Source organism: Tuber melanosporum, assembly GCF_000151645.1.
Source record: "Tuber melanosporum whole genome shotgun sequence assembly, scaffold_4, strain Mel28".
NCBI classification, from domain to species: Eukaryota; Fungi; Ascomycota; class Pezizomycetes; order Pezizales; family Tuberaceae; genus Tuber; species Tuber melanosporum.
In genome coordinates, this window is record NW_003299084.1 from 1,099,287 (window position 1) to 1,113,221 (window position 13,935).

Genomic DNA, 13,935 nt, shown 5'->3' on the forward strand with positions numbered 1-13,935 from the left:
TAATCCCTCATCGTGTCCAAGGCCTACTAAAGTACTTTAGACAAACGAGCCAACAGTCACCCCCGTAATATACGAGGAAATCTTCTATCAGGACTATCACGGCGACCAGTTTAGTCCAAGCCAAAAGCTGAACTCTCTCATTGCACTAGAGGGGATATTGGAGCCGCAAAACCCGCATATCCAAATAATAGGTGAGAGGGTGTAAGGCGGATCAGAAATTATGGGTCGGTTTCTACGGGCGGTCGTGCGGAAGATACTGGGCCCGGATCATCGGCATACCTTAAAGGACATCAATGACCAAGGTGTGGCACTACATCGTGATGGAAAGTACGAGGAAGCCGAGATTATGCATCGACGCGCATTGGCGGGCAGAGAGGAAACGCTCGGGCCGGATCATCGTGACACCCTAGACAGCGTCTATAATCTCGGCACAACTCTTCATTGCCTGGAAAGGTACGACGAAGCTGAAATTATGCATCGACGTGCAATGGCGGGTAGAGAGAAAACGCTCGGACTAGATCACCGGGATACCCTAGAGAGTATGGATAGTCTCGGAACGACTCTGCATTACCAAGGAAAATACAACAGAGTTGAGTTTGCGCAACGACGCGCATTAGCAGGAAGAGAGAAATTTCTCGGGCGAGATCATGGGGACACATTAGCTAGTGTCGGTAACCCCGGTACCGCTCTGCATTCTCAGGGAAAGTACCACGAAGCCGAGATAATGCATCGACGCGCACTGGCGGGCAGGGAAAGAACACTGGGGCCTGATCACCGAGAAACACTTCGGAGCGTCGAAAATCTTGGGATTGATTTGCATGAGCAAGGAAAGTACGAAAAAGCTGAGATCATGCATCGACGAGCATTGGCCGGCAGAGAGAACACACTCGGGCTCGATCATCAACATACCTTATATAGTGTCAATGATCTCGGTGTGGCTCTCCATGGGCAAGGGAATTATGACGAGGCCGAGATTCTGCATCGACGTGCATTGGTGGGCTGGGAGAAAACCCTCGGACTCGACCACCAAGATACTTTAACTAGTGTCAATAATCTCGGTGTGGCTCTCAACGGGCGAGGAAAGTATGACGAGGCCGAGATTCTGCATCGACGTGCATTGGTGGGCAGGGAGAAAACCCTCGGGCTCGATCACCGAGATACTTTAAATAGTGTCAATAATCTGGGTAGGACTCTCTATAATCTAGAGAAATACGAAGAAGCCGAGATTATGCACCGACGTGCATTGGCGGGCAGAGAGAAAACGCTCGGTCGAGATCACAAAGAGACTTTAAGGAGTGTCGATAATCTCGGTACCGCGTTGCGTAGTCGCGGAAAGTACAACGAAGCCGAGATTCTGCACCGACGTGCACTGTCGGGCAGAGAAAAAACACTGGGCCTTGATCACCGAGAAACACTTCATAGCGTCGAACGTCTTGGCTTGGCTCTGTATGAGCAAGGAAAGTACGACGAAGCTGACATCATGCATCGACGAGCATTGGCCGGCAGAGAGAACACACTCGGGTTCGATCATCAAGATACCTTATATAGTGTTAATAATCTCGGTGTGGCTCTCCATGGGCAAGGAAAGTATGATGAAGCCGAGCTTATGCATCGACGTGCATCGCTGGGCAAAGAGGAAACCCTCGGGCTAGATCATCGGGATACCTTAACAAGTCTCTCTAATCTCGGTACAGCTCTACATAGTCAAGGAAAGTACGAAGAAGCAGGGATTATTCATCGACGTGCATTGGCTGGGAGACAGAAGACTCTCGGTCCAGATCATCAAGATACCTTACAGAGTGTCAATAATCTCGATGCGACTCTACGCTCTCAAGGAAAGTACAACCAAGCTGAGGTTATGCACTTGCCTACGTTGGCGGGCCGAGAGAAATCTCTCGGGCTGGACTATCGGGTATGACGAAGCGCAGATCATGCATCGGCGTGCCTTTGCGGCCGCAAGAACAGGCTCGAATCAGAAAATCGTGACAGCTTACCAAGCGCTATCAATCAGTTAGGCGGCGATCTCTTTGGATGCTAGCCCTATATCCACTCTTTATCCGAGGCTCCCCCGCAACCCTAACCAGCATAATGACATTTCTCCTTGTTCTTCCGTCCAAGAGACACCAACCCTCTATCGTATATGTGCGCTACAATTCTCCATGTTTGACTAACAACTCCTACATATCAAACCCCACTTGCGACAACAAACCCAATATCTCCCTTGAATGGAGTACCCCTACTATCCGTAGATACCTCGGTCAGGCACACCCTCGGTCCGCTCATACCCTCGGACGGATCTTACCCTCCATCATATACTCCCATCCTCAGTCGGAACTCAGAAAAACCAACAATCACACGGTGGGGGAGGCTTAGTGAGGCGGAATGTGATAACTAATTTGGCATATGATTGAAGTATGCTAGGAAGCGATCAAGATGTGGAAGGATATAAGGCAGCCTGCTTTCCTTTGTTATTAGTTTCCATACATTGTCCATCCTGTCCTCATCTCGGTCATCGCTACTCGGTCGATTAAGTCATTCATTCTTTTTGTTTCCTATTTTTCTTTATGCGAATATTTCTTTAGTTATTCTATTCATATAATGTCTTTATATCTCACTGTTTTCTTGCAATACCATCCAATTAAGTGCCAAAATCGCTTTCCGTAACCCCTTTTTTCTGAAAAGAATCTAAGTATGATTACTGTACTGTGCTATGAGAAAAACAACCACGAAGTTGGAGTCATGCATCAACATGCAGCAGAGGGTGAGGAGAACGCCCTTGGACCAAATCACCCAAACGTCTTATTATGTGTTATTCGACTAGCTGCGACGCCTCTTGCTAAGAGGATTTACGAAGAAGCTGAGATCATGTATCGGCACGCCTTAGGGGCTATGGAGAAAGCTCTGGTGCCCGACCATCATGCCGCCCCCACACCATGAATATTATAGGCAAGACGCTGTTTGGTCTGAAAAAGCACAGCGAAGCGGAAGCTGTGTGTCGACGTGAGCTGGTCGCTCGAGAGAAGACTTGTACCGGATCATCGAGATGCCCTACTAAGTTTCAATAATCTCGGCGCGGCACTGGGTTGGCAGGGTAAGCACCACGAAGCGGATATTAGTTATCGACGTGCCACGATAGGTACGGAGGAGTCACTTGGGTTTGGCCGCCTAGGTACCCCGATATGCATCTATAATCAGCCGGCGTGCACTGGTAGGACGAGAGATGATTCTGGGGGTAGGCCATTGGCACATCCTTCATCGCCCCGTCAAGCTATGTGCCGCACTGCACGAGACGAGAAAGCACGATGAAGCGGAGATTATGTATCGACGTGCTGCTACAAAGGAAAATAGACCTCTAGGGCCCGGTTACCCTGCGACTCCAAAATCCTTTTAACCACCTTTCAATGTTTCACTCTGCAACGAGTGCCTTGAGCGAAGCGCCATGGCGGAGGTGGAGGGTTTGGGTTTGGCTTGGCTAATTTTTTTATATGATACATCTTTACTTTCTTATCTACTGTTTCCCGAAATATCCGGTTGTTATAGCGTCGGGTTCCTTTCTTACTTCTTCATGGAGGCGTTGAATGGTTTAATATTTCGGATCGGAGTTAAGTTGGCTGCATAATCAGACATCCAGCGATTTATTCTTCCATTGGACCGAGGCTCTTGTTTATTACCACTGGCCCACTGATAGCCCAACGGACTAATGGTGCCAGAGCTCCCGTGGTTTCCTTTCGCAGCACCTACCCTTGCAAGATAGAGATTGTGTGGCTGGTGGAAAAATTGGAACTCCCCTACCTAGCCATGCACCATTGCAAACTATATAGATAAGCCATCTCAGACATCCAGTGTTCCTCACCTAGACTCAGCCATATGCTACATCTTACCACGCCACTAAAGGCAATAGACCTTCCACAAAAGTGTGCTAGGGGGTCAAGAGCAAGAGCAGATCTCGCACGTAAAAAGGATTGCCCCCCCCTCCCTCCCGGTGCTTTAAATAATCCACACCTAATGCTATAGGCACTCGAGCATCTCCAAAGGCCACAGAATCATTTCCCACGAGGAAGGACACACATATTGTAAAACCAACCCAACACAAGACACCCCTGTAGAGGAAGGATGCACACACTGCGTCTTGCAGGTATACTTTAGAACACCATACCCGGGGATCGTCGACACGATTCACGCCGTTCTATGAATCTCTGATCCTAGCCTTATATCCCCCCCCAAAAGACAAAAAAGGACAAAAAAAAACAGGGGGGGGAGAGAATCCAATTGGTTACCCTAATTCGAGTTTCTCAAACCCATCTTGCCGCCGAAAGGCGTACTCGTTCTGTATATATACATTCCTTGCTTGGGCATATATACCCGAAATGCAATAGTACAGCTTTCCTTCCTTCCTCCAAACCTCCCACCTCCGCAATTCCCCATCATACCCAAAGCGAGACATTATATAGGTGTGATCACCGGAGCTCACTCGGGATGTTCACTAAGCAGTGTCGTTCTCCCTTATGCTTACGATATGTTTGCGGCTGGTACAGCCACTTGGCAGCAATATTTCTGATCCTGGAGCTTTTTTTTTTTTTTTTTTACCTGTGAGTGGTGCAATGGGGGACCCGACCGGCAGGGAGGATAGTGGGATTGTGCGAGTTAAAGATAAGTCAAGAATCAAGGCGTAATTTAGCGGCGACAACTAGCGACTATTCCATATAGGGTCCAAACGAGGGGCCAAAACAGTGAATAGGACGCGCGTGGAATGAGCCGACGGTTTACCATTGGCACTTGATAGACACTTTTCTTTTCCCGTCAGTGAGTCCACCTCACCGTGCTCCAGCTGATCTCCTAGACATGGTCAAAAGGGCACAAAATACTGATTTACAGAAGCCCAGTCCGGCGCCTTTGCGGAGATATGACTCTGCTGTTTGAGACAAAATCCTCTGAACGCGCTTTTGACCAACTCCGACGTTCGGTTCCGGGTTGGGGACTGGAGTGGACTCAAAATCTCGCACACCGAACACATTCACTATGTGAGCAGGGGTTGGAGATTATTAAACGCATATTCGACGGGAATGATCTTCATAACGCAGGGTAGGGGGTACGTTTTTGTGTATCATGTCCTTGACAAATGCCGGAAATTGCCCAGGGGAGAGGAGAATCCTGGAGACCGAAATCCGAGGCAACGGGTTGTGATTGGAATTGCGCGATTAGCTGATCGCCAGGAGGGTGTGTAACGGGCAAGGACAATTGTCAATCGATAGGAGCTCACGTCGCGCATTTCCGGATGGATCGACTATTACCAGTGGGAAGAGCAAGGCTGAGTGAGAGTGGGCTAACCGACCCCGACACTTATCAGAACCCACTATAGAGCTTAGAAAAAGGAATCACGATGAGCTCCTCCAAGCGGGTATTTTTCACCGGGCAGCTTTAGTAATGTGAGACATGTTTCGCCAACACTCCTGCCGAGTGTAGACATATACGGTACTACCGTAAAATCCTTTAGATCCACTATCGGAGATCTCGATAGAAATCGATCTCTAAACCACAATAGGCTTATGAATATATTAACAAAATAACGAATACCAGTTAATGGGATCTAAAGGTTTTTACGGCGGTGGCAACCCTACTGACATCCCAATACTTCGATCCGTGCACGGAAAGTTGCGATATCGTCCAAGTTACTCGTATACTGAAGTATGGCGATGTATAGTTCTAGTCGGCTAAACCACCTGGGTGGAACTTCCGGGTTACAGACCCCATGGCGAGGAACTTGTCCTGTAGTAAACGAAGTTTAGCAGATCTGTAGAGATCGTACATGAGGAGAGTGATTTCACGCCGCCTGCTATTTCCTGCTTGGTGTGGGCTCCCCAATAGCAAGTGGCATAAGTGGAGAAGTGGGGTGGTTTAGTGGGGAGCTGTGAGCGTGTGTGTTGCTCTCTTAATACTCCGAGAGTTCAGATATCATGGTGCGGAGTTGGCGCTTTTTGATGGGAAACAGTGTGAGAGCGGTGGTTTGGGTTGCGGTAGTGGTGGGACCTATAGGATGCGGTACTTGTAAAGTATAGTACTTGGCGGTTATGTAGGTACTGTAACTTATCCAAATAGTGGATGATCGCAGCAGTAAGAATTAATCTTTCCTCTCTTTTACGGTATTTCGTCTCAGAGCATGGGCAAGAATTAGGCGCTGAGGTACCGTTTAGTCTAAGGATATCTAGCGGGTATTTCCCCGCCTGCCCTCTCCAGTAATTTGTACCTGTAGGGAGTGCGTAGGTGCTACATTGGGGATAACACAGTAGTTTTTTGTATGTTTTAGGCAAAATATACATAGTATGTACGGTATCACACTAATAGAGTTTACTAAGTCGCGCTTAGGTAACTTCGGGTCTATTATTCCCTTTTTCAATATCAGGCGCAAAAAGAATACTGTTCTATCTTACGCGCCCCGAGTGGCGCTGGTGCAATACCCGTTGGAAAAAAATACCCAAAACATCACAAAATTAATAACGCAACGCGCCCACGGCTATTAATCTCAAAGTGATGAGAGAGAGATATCATTCACTACAGAGCAACCTACCATTCCATAGTTACCATTTCGTAACGCCCCCGTCAATACATAGATCTTGCCCGGTCATGTAAGCGCTAGCGTCGCTGGCCAAAAACACGCATGCACCCCTAATGTCCTCCGGTTCTGCAACACGGTGGTTCATGATCTCGTCCTTCCACGATTCAAGCAAGTGCGGGAACGGGGCCGTCATTTCCGTCCGCACATATCCAGGCGACAATGAGTTCACGCGGATACCCTAACCCAGCAAATGTTGATCAGCACTGGCCCATTCACCAGCCATCACAAGAAACCATAAGGAAAGAAGGTGTAAATGGCCACAAACATATTTAACCATCTCTGCTGCAATACCCGGCACCATCGCCCTCACCGCCCCCTTGGTCCCACAATACGCACTACTATTCTGACTGCGAATAGCCATATAACTTGCGATACTAGCAATCACAACAATACTCCCAACCTTGGTCCCATATTCAATCATAGTCTTCGCAGCTAATTGTGCAGTATGGTAAACCCCCATGACATTAACGCCAAGTAGTCTCTCATGGTCTTCCCAAGTGGTATCTAAGAACTCGACATTCTTGTTGACCCCAGCACAGGGGACGCATATATCGAGTTTGCCACCAAAGTCTTTTTTGAAAGACTCAAAGGCGGCAGCGAGTGAGTCGGGGGAGGCTACATCGGCGAGGTAGTGCACGGCACGGACGCTGAAGCGTTCGGAGATTGAGAGAAAGCCCGGGGTTGGTGGGATTATGTCGAAGACGGCGATGTCGGCGCCGGCCTCTGCAAGGCCTTCAGCGAAGGCGAGACCGCACCCGCGGGAGCCGCCAGTTATGAGGGCAGTGCGACCTTGGAGGGAGAACTAGGGATTGTTAGTTGTGTGATGGAATTAGGTGAGGGCAGAGGAAAGATGGGGTTTGCCTTGCTCGGCGTAGCCATTGCGTGAGAATTGAAGAGAACGACTTAATTATTTCTGTTCTCTTGCAAAGAGGAAACAAACGAGGAGGTGATGGTGGTGAATATACTGAGTCAACTACCGGCGGAAGGCCAAGAAATGGTGACGGAGTGCTTTGCAAGCGAAGAGGCTGGAGGGGTTTTGCGAGACAGTCGGGTATCAATAGCTACACAGTTTAGCAATCTGTGTGTGTAACGTAATTGGCATTCCCCACCTTCGGCTGACGGGCCACCCCTTGGCTCATGGAGTCTTGGGTGGGGCAACCAGCACTTTTGTTTACCTCAACTCGGGTATCATGGGTATGATAGTCTAAATTATAGAAAATTGCGCCAGTACGAGCTGCGAGTACTCGAGAAGAGGAACTTGGCTTGAAGGGTATGGCTGGGGTCTTCCGGCGGTGACCCGCCGATAAAGGCTTCTCAGGAACTACAGCAAATTTACTTGAACAAGTGGCATTCAATGCCCCTTTAGTCAGCAGGAGGACACCAAGCCCCGCGTCGAAAAAGAGTTTGTATCATATTATGCAAAAAAAGCCTTACGCACACCGAAGGCCTCTACCCGAGTAACGATACTAGTACCATCGATACCATAATACATGCGAAGAGTCATGAGTTGGAGGGTATATTCCAAATGAGATGTGGGATCCTATGATAGAGGAGCGATATCGGTAGTCTAACGGCGGCGTGCAAATCGGTTGGAACGCAGGAATTATCCGAACAGACACAAGCCGTGCCAAGTAACCGCCAAGGTATGGGTCACCTCTACGAGGGGAATCGCAAGCAGCGGTGAAAAAGAAAAACTACAGCACGGTATCCGCATCACACTCTCAATGTGGGGAAACTTGATAATCTACCAAAAGCATCTCAACTCTGAAAATACAAGTAACACTTTGTCATGATGTCTCACTCGCCTCTTCTCCGAAGTTCGATTTCTATAAAATGTCTTGCAGGTAAAAAATTGGGCGTACTCGTATGATACCTGTCTCACACTCACTAAAGGCCCCACTAGATTCAAAAAAAAAAAAATCCTAAGAAAATCAGACCGCCAGGCCCGAGGCCTGTTGATCTTCTACTTTTCCTCTCTCATTTCCCTTCTTCGATATTGTCATGGTTTTAGATACATGATAGCATAGCCATGGCATGCGAGAAGGATCCCATGATGGTTGAAAACCTAAATCAAAAACGAAACAAAATAAAAATAGAACTTTTGAACACCCAGTAACACCCAACTTAAGGCTTTCATCAAAGCGAATTCATGTTTCAGACGAAGCTTCTGGGCATATCCAATCTCAGGCGACCGAAACCAGCCCTCAAGTTGTATCCCCAGCTGTACCACCCGAGTACCCGAAAGTAGTCTGCGCTTGAGTGTTTGGCGAGTCTTGTGTTGGAATGTGTTCTGATCTTCTTAAATATCATAGGAAGGCGAAAAGCGGGGTCGGGAAAATTGCAGAAATGAAACCTGTCTCCCCCTCCCAGGGCTCCTGTCTCTTGATACCGGTATAATGGGCTTCGATTGTGCCATCTACTCGTACTCCACGGTTCAGGTCCCTTTGAGGGGGGGTAGGCGGTTTGAACGGTATCCTCTTTGCGGGTTTCTGCAGGCGCTTAAGCCTTGATTCACCCCACTTTAGCCGAGGCGGGGCAAATCCTTATCGATAACAGGTTCCCTCCCCCTCCGAAACTGATCATTCTTCTACATAGCGGCCCTTTTCCTCTTTCGCCTTCTTTCATCTATTGGCCATCTCTACCCCCATTCGGTGTTATCCCCCTGAAAGTACCCCCCTATCGACCAAGCAACACCTGCCAGAAGATCATCGAAATGGGAAAAAAGAGTACATTGTCTTTCCAATTGCATATTTGTTTGGAATCGTCTGCTGATGGGTATTTCGACTTAGGAGTTCTCTGCACCTACGGGATTGATATCGATGCCGTTGCGGGGTGGCTGGGTTCTTATGGTGGAGAAGATAGCACGAGCGACATTTCTCGCGGAATGTTTGCCGGAACAATTGGTGTCAGACGACTCCTGAAGTTGTTCGAGAAGTACAATATGAAGACCACATGGTTTATTCCCGGTCATTCCCTAGAAACATTTCCGGAGGAATGCGCTATGGTGCGAGATGCTGGACATGAAATGTTTGTGCCCCCTTTACCGCTCCGCCGTAATCTTCCGAACCCTAACAACCCACAGCGGACTTCACGGCTATTCCCACGAAAACCCGGTCAACATGACCTGGGAACAACAGCGGGATGTTTTGGACAAATCATACCGTCTGTTGACCGACTTCTGCGGAAAGCCTCCAAGAGGGAACGTCGTTCCATGGTGGGAGTGCTCCGAAGAAGGCACCGAACTGATGCTCAAGTACGGAATTGAATACGATCACTCCATGTCGCATCACGATTGCCAGCCCTACTACCTCCGCAGGGGAGATAAATGGACGAAGATTGATTACTCAAAGAAAGCCGAAGAATGGATGAAGCCGCTCGAAAAGGGGCAGGAGAGTGGTCTTGTTGAGATTCCGGGAAGTTGGTACATCGATGATCTCCCGCCCATGGTGCTTCATACACAATTCCTAAACATATAAGCGAGGAATTGCTGATCAAGTGTGCATAGATGTTCATCAAGAATAACGCCAACTCTCACGGGTGGGTCAACCCTAGGGATATCGAAGATATCTGGCGTGATCACTTTGATTACTTCTACCGAGAGTACGATGAGTTCATCTTCCCGATTACAATTCACCCAGACGTATCTGGCCGCCCACATGTGTTGCTTATGCACGAGCGTTTGATTGAGCATATCAACAAGCATGAGGGTGTGGAGTGGGTCACCATGGAGTATATCTGCGATGACTTCAAGAAGAAGAACCCTTATCCCGCCGGAGCCTTACTCCCGAGTCCTCCGGGGGAGATCCTGACAAAGAGTAAGGAGCAGGTGGAGAAGGAGATTGAATATAAGGGCGATGAGAAGGTCTAGGCGACCTGTTATTCCCCCATTTTTTCCGTTTTTCAAGCTGTGCAAATATATGTTTGCTCGGGATTATGGGTTAGGGTTGGCATGGCTCTCTCAGTTTTATTAATACAGATTTAACGGGGTCCAACGATTATCTTTGGCAATTAAAAATTGAGGGCCTGTTTGGGTATGATATAACCGTTCCGTTCTGTTGCCTCGTATAAAGTGATTGTTTCAAAACGGAAGAACGAGCGTTTTTATAATCGAAACGGCCGCGGAGCGGAACGGTTGCAGCATTGCCGAACATGCCCTAAAATGATCTCATTGTTCTCCTCGCGCAAGCTGTCTGAGGTCCAGACCGGTTCTAGATACTTCACTCGTATAGTGGGCCCCCGACCCGTACTTCTCTATCCTATTCCGGTCGGGGAGAAGCGGCTGCAACGTAACTAGGCTCTCGCAACCTCCCAACGGATATTGAGTTCTCAGAATTGGTGATTCGGCCTCAAACGCGGAACATGAGTTCAAAACATCTCCCTTGATTCCCGGTGATTACAAAGCAGGATTGTAATATCAGCGACAAGGAGGCACCGTAGGGGGTGGGATAGTTGAGGATCCTGTCAGGGAGTTGGAGTGCCTCTCCTGGTGGGGCCTGTTGCGCAGCTCTTTTTATTCGCCTTAACTGAGGCTAGAAGGGAAGATTTTGGCTGCCCGCTCTCCCCCCAATCCAAAGAGGGGAAGCTCTGGACGCCCTAGCCCGATTCCCAATTATCCTAGCTTCACGGCACAACGGGTCAAGAGAATTGCGCCGTTAGTTGTCTCTCTATTTGTACGAGTATCACAGGAATTACTCACCGAGCAAAACTCCTCGGGTTTGACTCGGAGCATCTACGGAGCATCCACTGGGTTAATTATTCCGCTACTTGTACCATTTCGCCCCAATCTACAAACTAAGGCTGGGTACCGAGAAACTGCGGCTCGGGCGCCTAACTGCAAACTTTGATGGTGCATCCAGAACATTTCCACCCACCCCTCCATCCCTATTCCGCCAAGACCCTTGCCTAACCCCTCTTGCTATCGAAATTCAGTACTAGTACCGGTAAAGTACCAATTGCCCCCACTTCTGTGGTCACCCTCCATCCTCCGCGCCTAACCGAGGCTTGAGATTCGTTCAATGGTCGGCGAGTGTACGAGTACGGTACTCGAGTAATGCTCCATGTCACATAGAGAGCGCAGAGCCTCAAGGGCAAGAGTGCTTATATTCGGGTTGAGTCCTGCTGACGTGGATGGTTAGAGCGAATAGCAACTCTTGCCCCCGGGAGAGGCAAAGGAAGTGGGAAGAGGTGGCCTTTGAATAATTCTTCTTTCAATTCTATGAATTAGAATTCGTGATGGGGAGAGCTTGTATTCGACTTAATGTACCGATTCCACTTGTCTGCCTTAATTTTCTTGTGATATCCGGGGAAGGAAGCTGGCTGATGGAATGGCGGGTGGGTTGCAGGTCATCGTCGTCGGAGCCGGCCTAGGCGGGCTGGGAGCGGCGATAGCAATCTCCCTCGCGGGCCACAGAGTAACGGTTCTAGAGGCTTCTCCTACGGCCGGAGAAGTAATCTTTCCCCTAGTTCCTTATTGTTCGACTGCTGACATCGGATAGATAGGAGCAGGAATCCAAATCCATCCGAACGCTTCAAAGATCCTAACAGCATGGGGCATGCGCGAAGCCCTCCTCCAATATGCCACGCTGCCAAAGCAGGTGAACATGATCGGCTGGAAGGGCAACCACATAAGCCACATGAATTTTGCCGAGCACGCAAAAAGGTACAACTCCCCCTTCTGGGACTTTCACCGCGCTTCCCTACACAAGTGCTTGCTGGACCGGGCCGTTGAGCTCGGCAGTAAAGTCCTGATGAACTCGAGGGTGGACCATGTGGAGTTCGGGCAGTTGGGCGGCGCGTGCACGGTTTTGCTGCACAATGGGAGGAGGTTGAGTGCGGATTTGGTTGTGGGTGCCGATGGGATCAACTCCGTCATGAGGGAGCGCTTAGTTGGGCGCCCGGATAAGCCTACGCCGACAGGGGATTTGGCGTATAGGTTGTTGATCAAGACGAAGGATATGATGGAGGATCCCGAGTTGAGGGGTTTCGTCACCGATCCGCAGGTCAATTATTGGATGGGACCTGATGCACATGCTGGTATTCTCCCATTCCTTCTTAATTGAGCAGGAGGTAAAGTTGCTAATGGGCTGACAGTTAATTACGTCCTAAAAGGTGGAGAAGAATTCAATATGGTCCTTCTCGTCCCGGACGACATCCCCGAAGGTGGTGCAACAACAGTTGAAGGAAATGTGGACGAGATGCGAGCAATCTACAAAGACTGGGACCCAAGGTGCTCCTCTCGTCCACCCCTTTCCTCCCCCATCACACTAACCATTCTAAAAGGATAGGAAAGCTCCTCGCCCTCTGTGAGTCAGTCTACAAATGGAAACTCTGCATCCGCGAAGAACTACCCAACTGGTCTCACCCCTCTGGCACCTTCACCCTCCTCGGCGACTCCGCCCACGCCACGCTACCCTACCTAGCTTCAGGCGCAGGTATGTCCCTCGAAGATGCCGCAGTCCTGGGCGAATGTCTTTCCCGCATATCCTCAAAATCCGATATTCCGCTAGCATTATCAGTATACGAAAAATGCCGGAAGAAGCGTACCACGAGGATAGTGCAGAGGGGCAACTTCCAGCAGTACCTCTATCACCTACACGATGGGCCGGAGCAGCAGGAGAGAGACGCAAAGATGAGGATGGTGCCGACCCCGCCTGGGGAGTGTCTTCCATGGAGGGATCCTGGATTTGCACCTTGGCTGCTTGGGTATGAGGGTTTGAAGGATGTCGAGGCATGTTGGCCGAAGGATATGGAGGGGGGGAGAGGGGGGATAAGGGAGAGGGGTGACGGGGAGATTCGTGCGAAGTTGTAGGCTGTTGGAGGGTTGTAAGGATACTATACGCTTTGTTTCATCCCCTTTTCTCGTCCAAGTTTCCTGCATGCCCCATCTCACAATTTTCTTGCTGCTCTTTACTCTCCAGTCCATTTTGCTTGTGCTACTAGTGCACCATGAATAAACTAAGATTTCATGTATTACTTTCCCGCGTGAGTTGTCATAAAGCGTGGCTTGCACACAGGACCCAGAGGGATGAACAGCACCTGAATTCTTTAGCGCCCGCGGCCCTAGAGATTTGCGAGCTTACATGATAAGCTATTCTTGAAACGCATCCAGTCTGCTCCAAACAAAAACCTTGTTAGAAATTACGTTATTCCTTTCCTATGCGGTGATGGGGCTGTGTTGGTCATGTGACACAGCCACATGACCGAGTATATATGCTATTGTGTTCTAGCATCTTCTAGAGATTTCCTTGGTATGGGGCAGTGCTCATGTAATGATAAGGGGTATATAAAGGGCAGGTTCAGCCCTGTTCTTAGAGAGAGAGCGC

The 13,935-nt window shown here is 49.2% G+C and overlaps 3 protein-coding genes; 2 read left to right on the forward strand and 1 right to left on the reverse strand.

The window, feature by feature from the left end:
- Nucleotides 1-6,526: 6,526 nt before the first annotated feature.
- GSTUM_00007844001 (uncharacterized protein) lies at nt 6,527-7,605 on the reverse strand. XM_002839714.2 has 3 exons: nt 7,417-7,605; nt 6,879-7,345; nt 6,527-6,791 (listed from the first exon to the last, which is right to left on the reverse strand). Exons 1-3 carry the CDS (start codon nt 7,490-7,492, stop codon nt 6,576-6,578), a joined length of 759 nt encoding a protein of 252 aa, XP_002839760.1. The 5' UTR covers nt 7,493-7,605; the 3' UTR covers nt 6,527-6,575.
- Nucleotides 7,606-9,009: 1,404 nt separating this feature from the next.
- On the forward strand, nt 9,010-10,481 carry GSTUM_00007845001 (uncharacterized protein; the record flags this gene model as incomplete). Its single annotated transcript, XM_002839715.1, has 5 exons — nt 9,010-9,067; nt 9,118-9,339; nt 9,403-9,640; nt 9,696-10,059; nt 10,119-10,481. The coding sequence occupies 5 exons, from the start codon at nt 9,010-9,012 to the stop codon at nt 10,479-10,481; spliced, it is 1,245 nt and encodes a 414-aa protein (XP_002839761.1).
- Nucleotides 10,482-11,756: 1,275 nt separating this feature from the next.
- Nucleotides 11,757-13,421, forward strand: GSTUM_00007846001 (uncharacterized protein; the record flags this gene model as incomplete). XM_002839716.2 has 5 exons in its annotated part: nt 11,757-11,872; nt 11,956-12,060; nt 12,109-12,646; nt 12,704-12,839; nt 12,893-13,421. Exons 1-5 carry the CDS (start codon nt 11,846-11,848, stop codon nt 13,419-13,421), a joined length of 1,335 nt encoding a protein of 444 aa, XP_002839762.1. The 5' UTR covers nt 11,757-11,845.
- Between the last annotated feature and the right edge of the window lie 514 nt (nt 13,422-13,935).

What these genes read in the sequence shown, in the direction of transcription:
- GSTUM_00007844001 (XM_002839714.2), bottom strand. Translation starts at nt 7,492, where the DNA reads ATGGCTACGCCGAGCAAGGCAAACCCCATCTTTCCTCTGCCCTCACCT. An exon ending in CACACAACTAACAATCCCTA is followed by an intron (nt 7,346 to 7,416) that starts GTTCTCCCTCCA and finishes CCTTCGCTGAAG; the next exon opens with GCCTTGCAGAGGCCGGCGCC. An exon ending in CAGCAGAGATGGTTAAATAT is followed by an intron (nt 6,792 to 6,878) that starts GTTTGTGGCCAT and finishes TTGCTGGGTTAG; the next exon opens with GGTATCCGCGTGAACTCATT.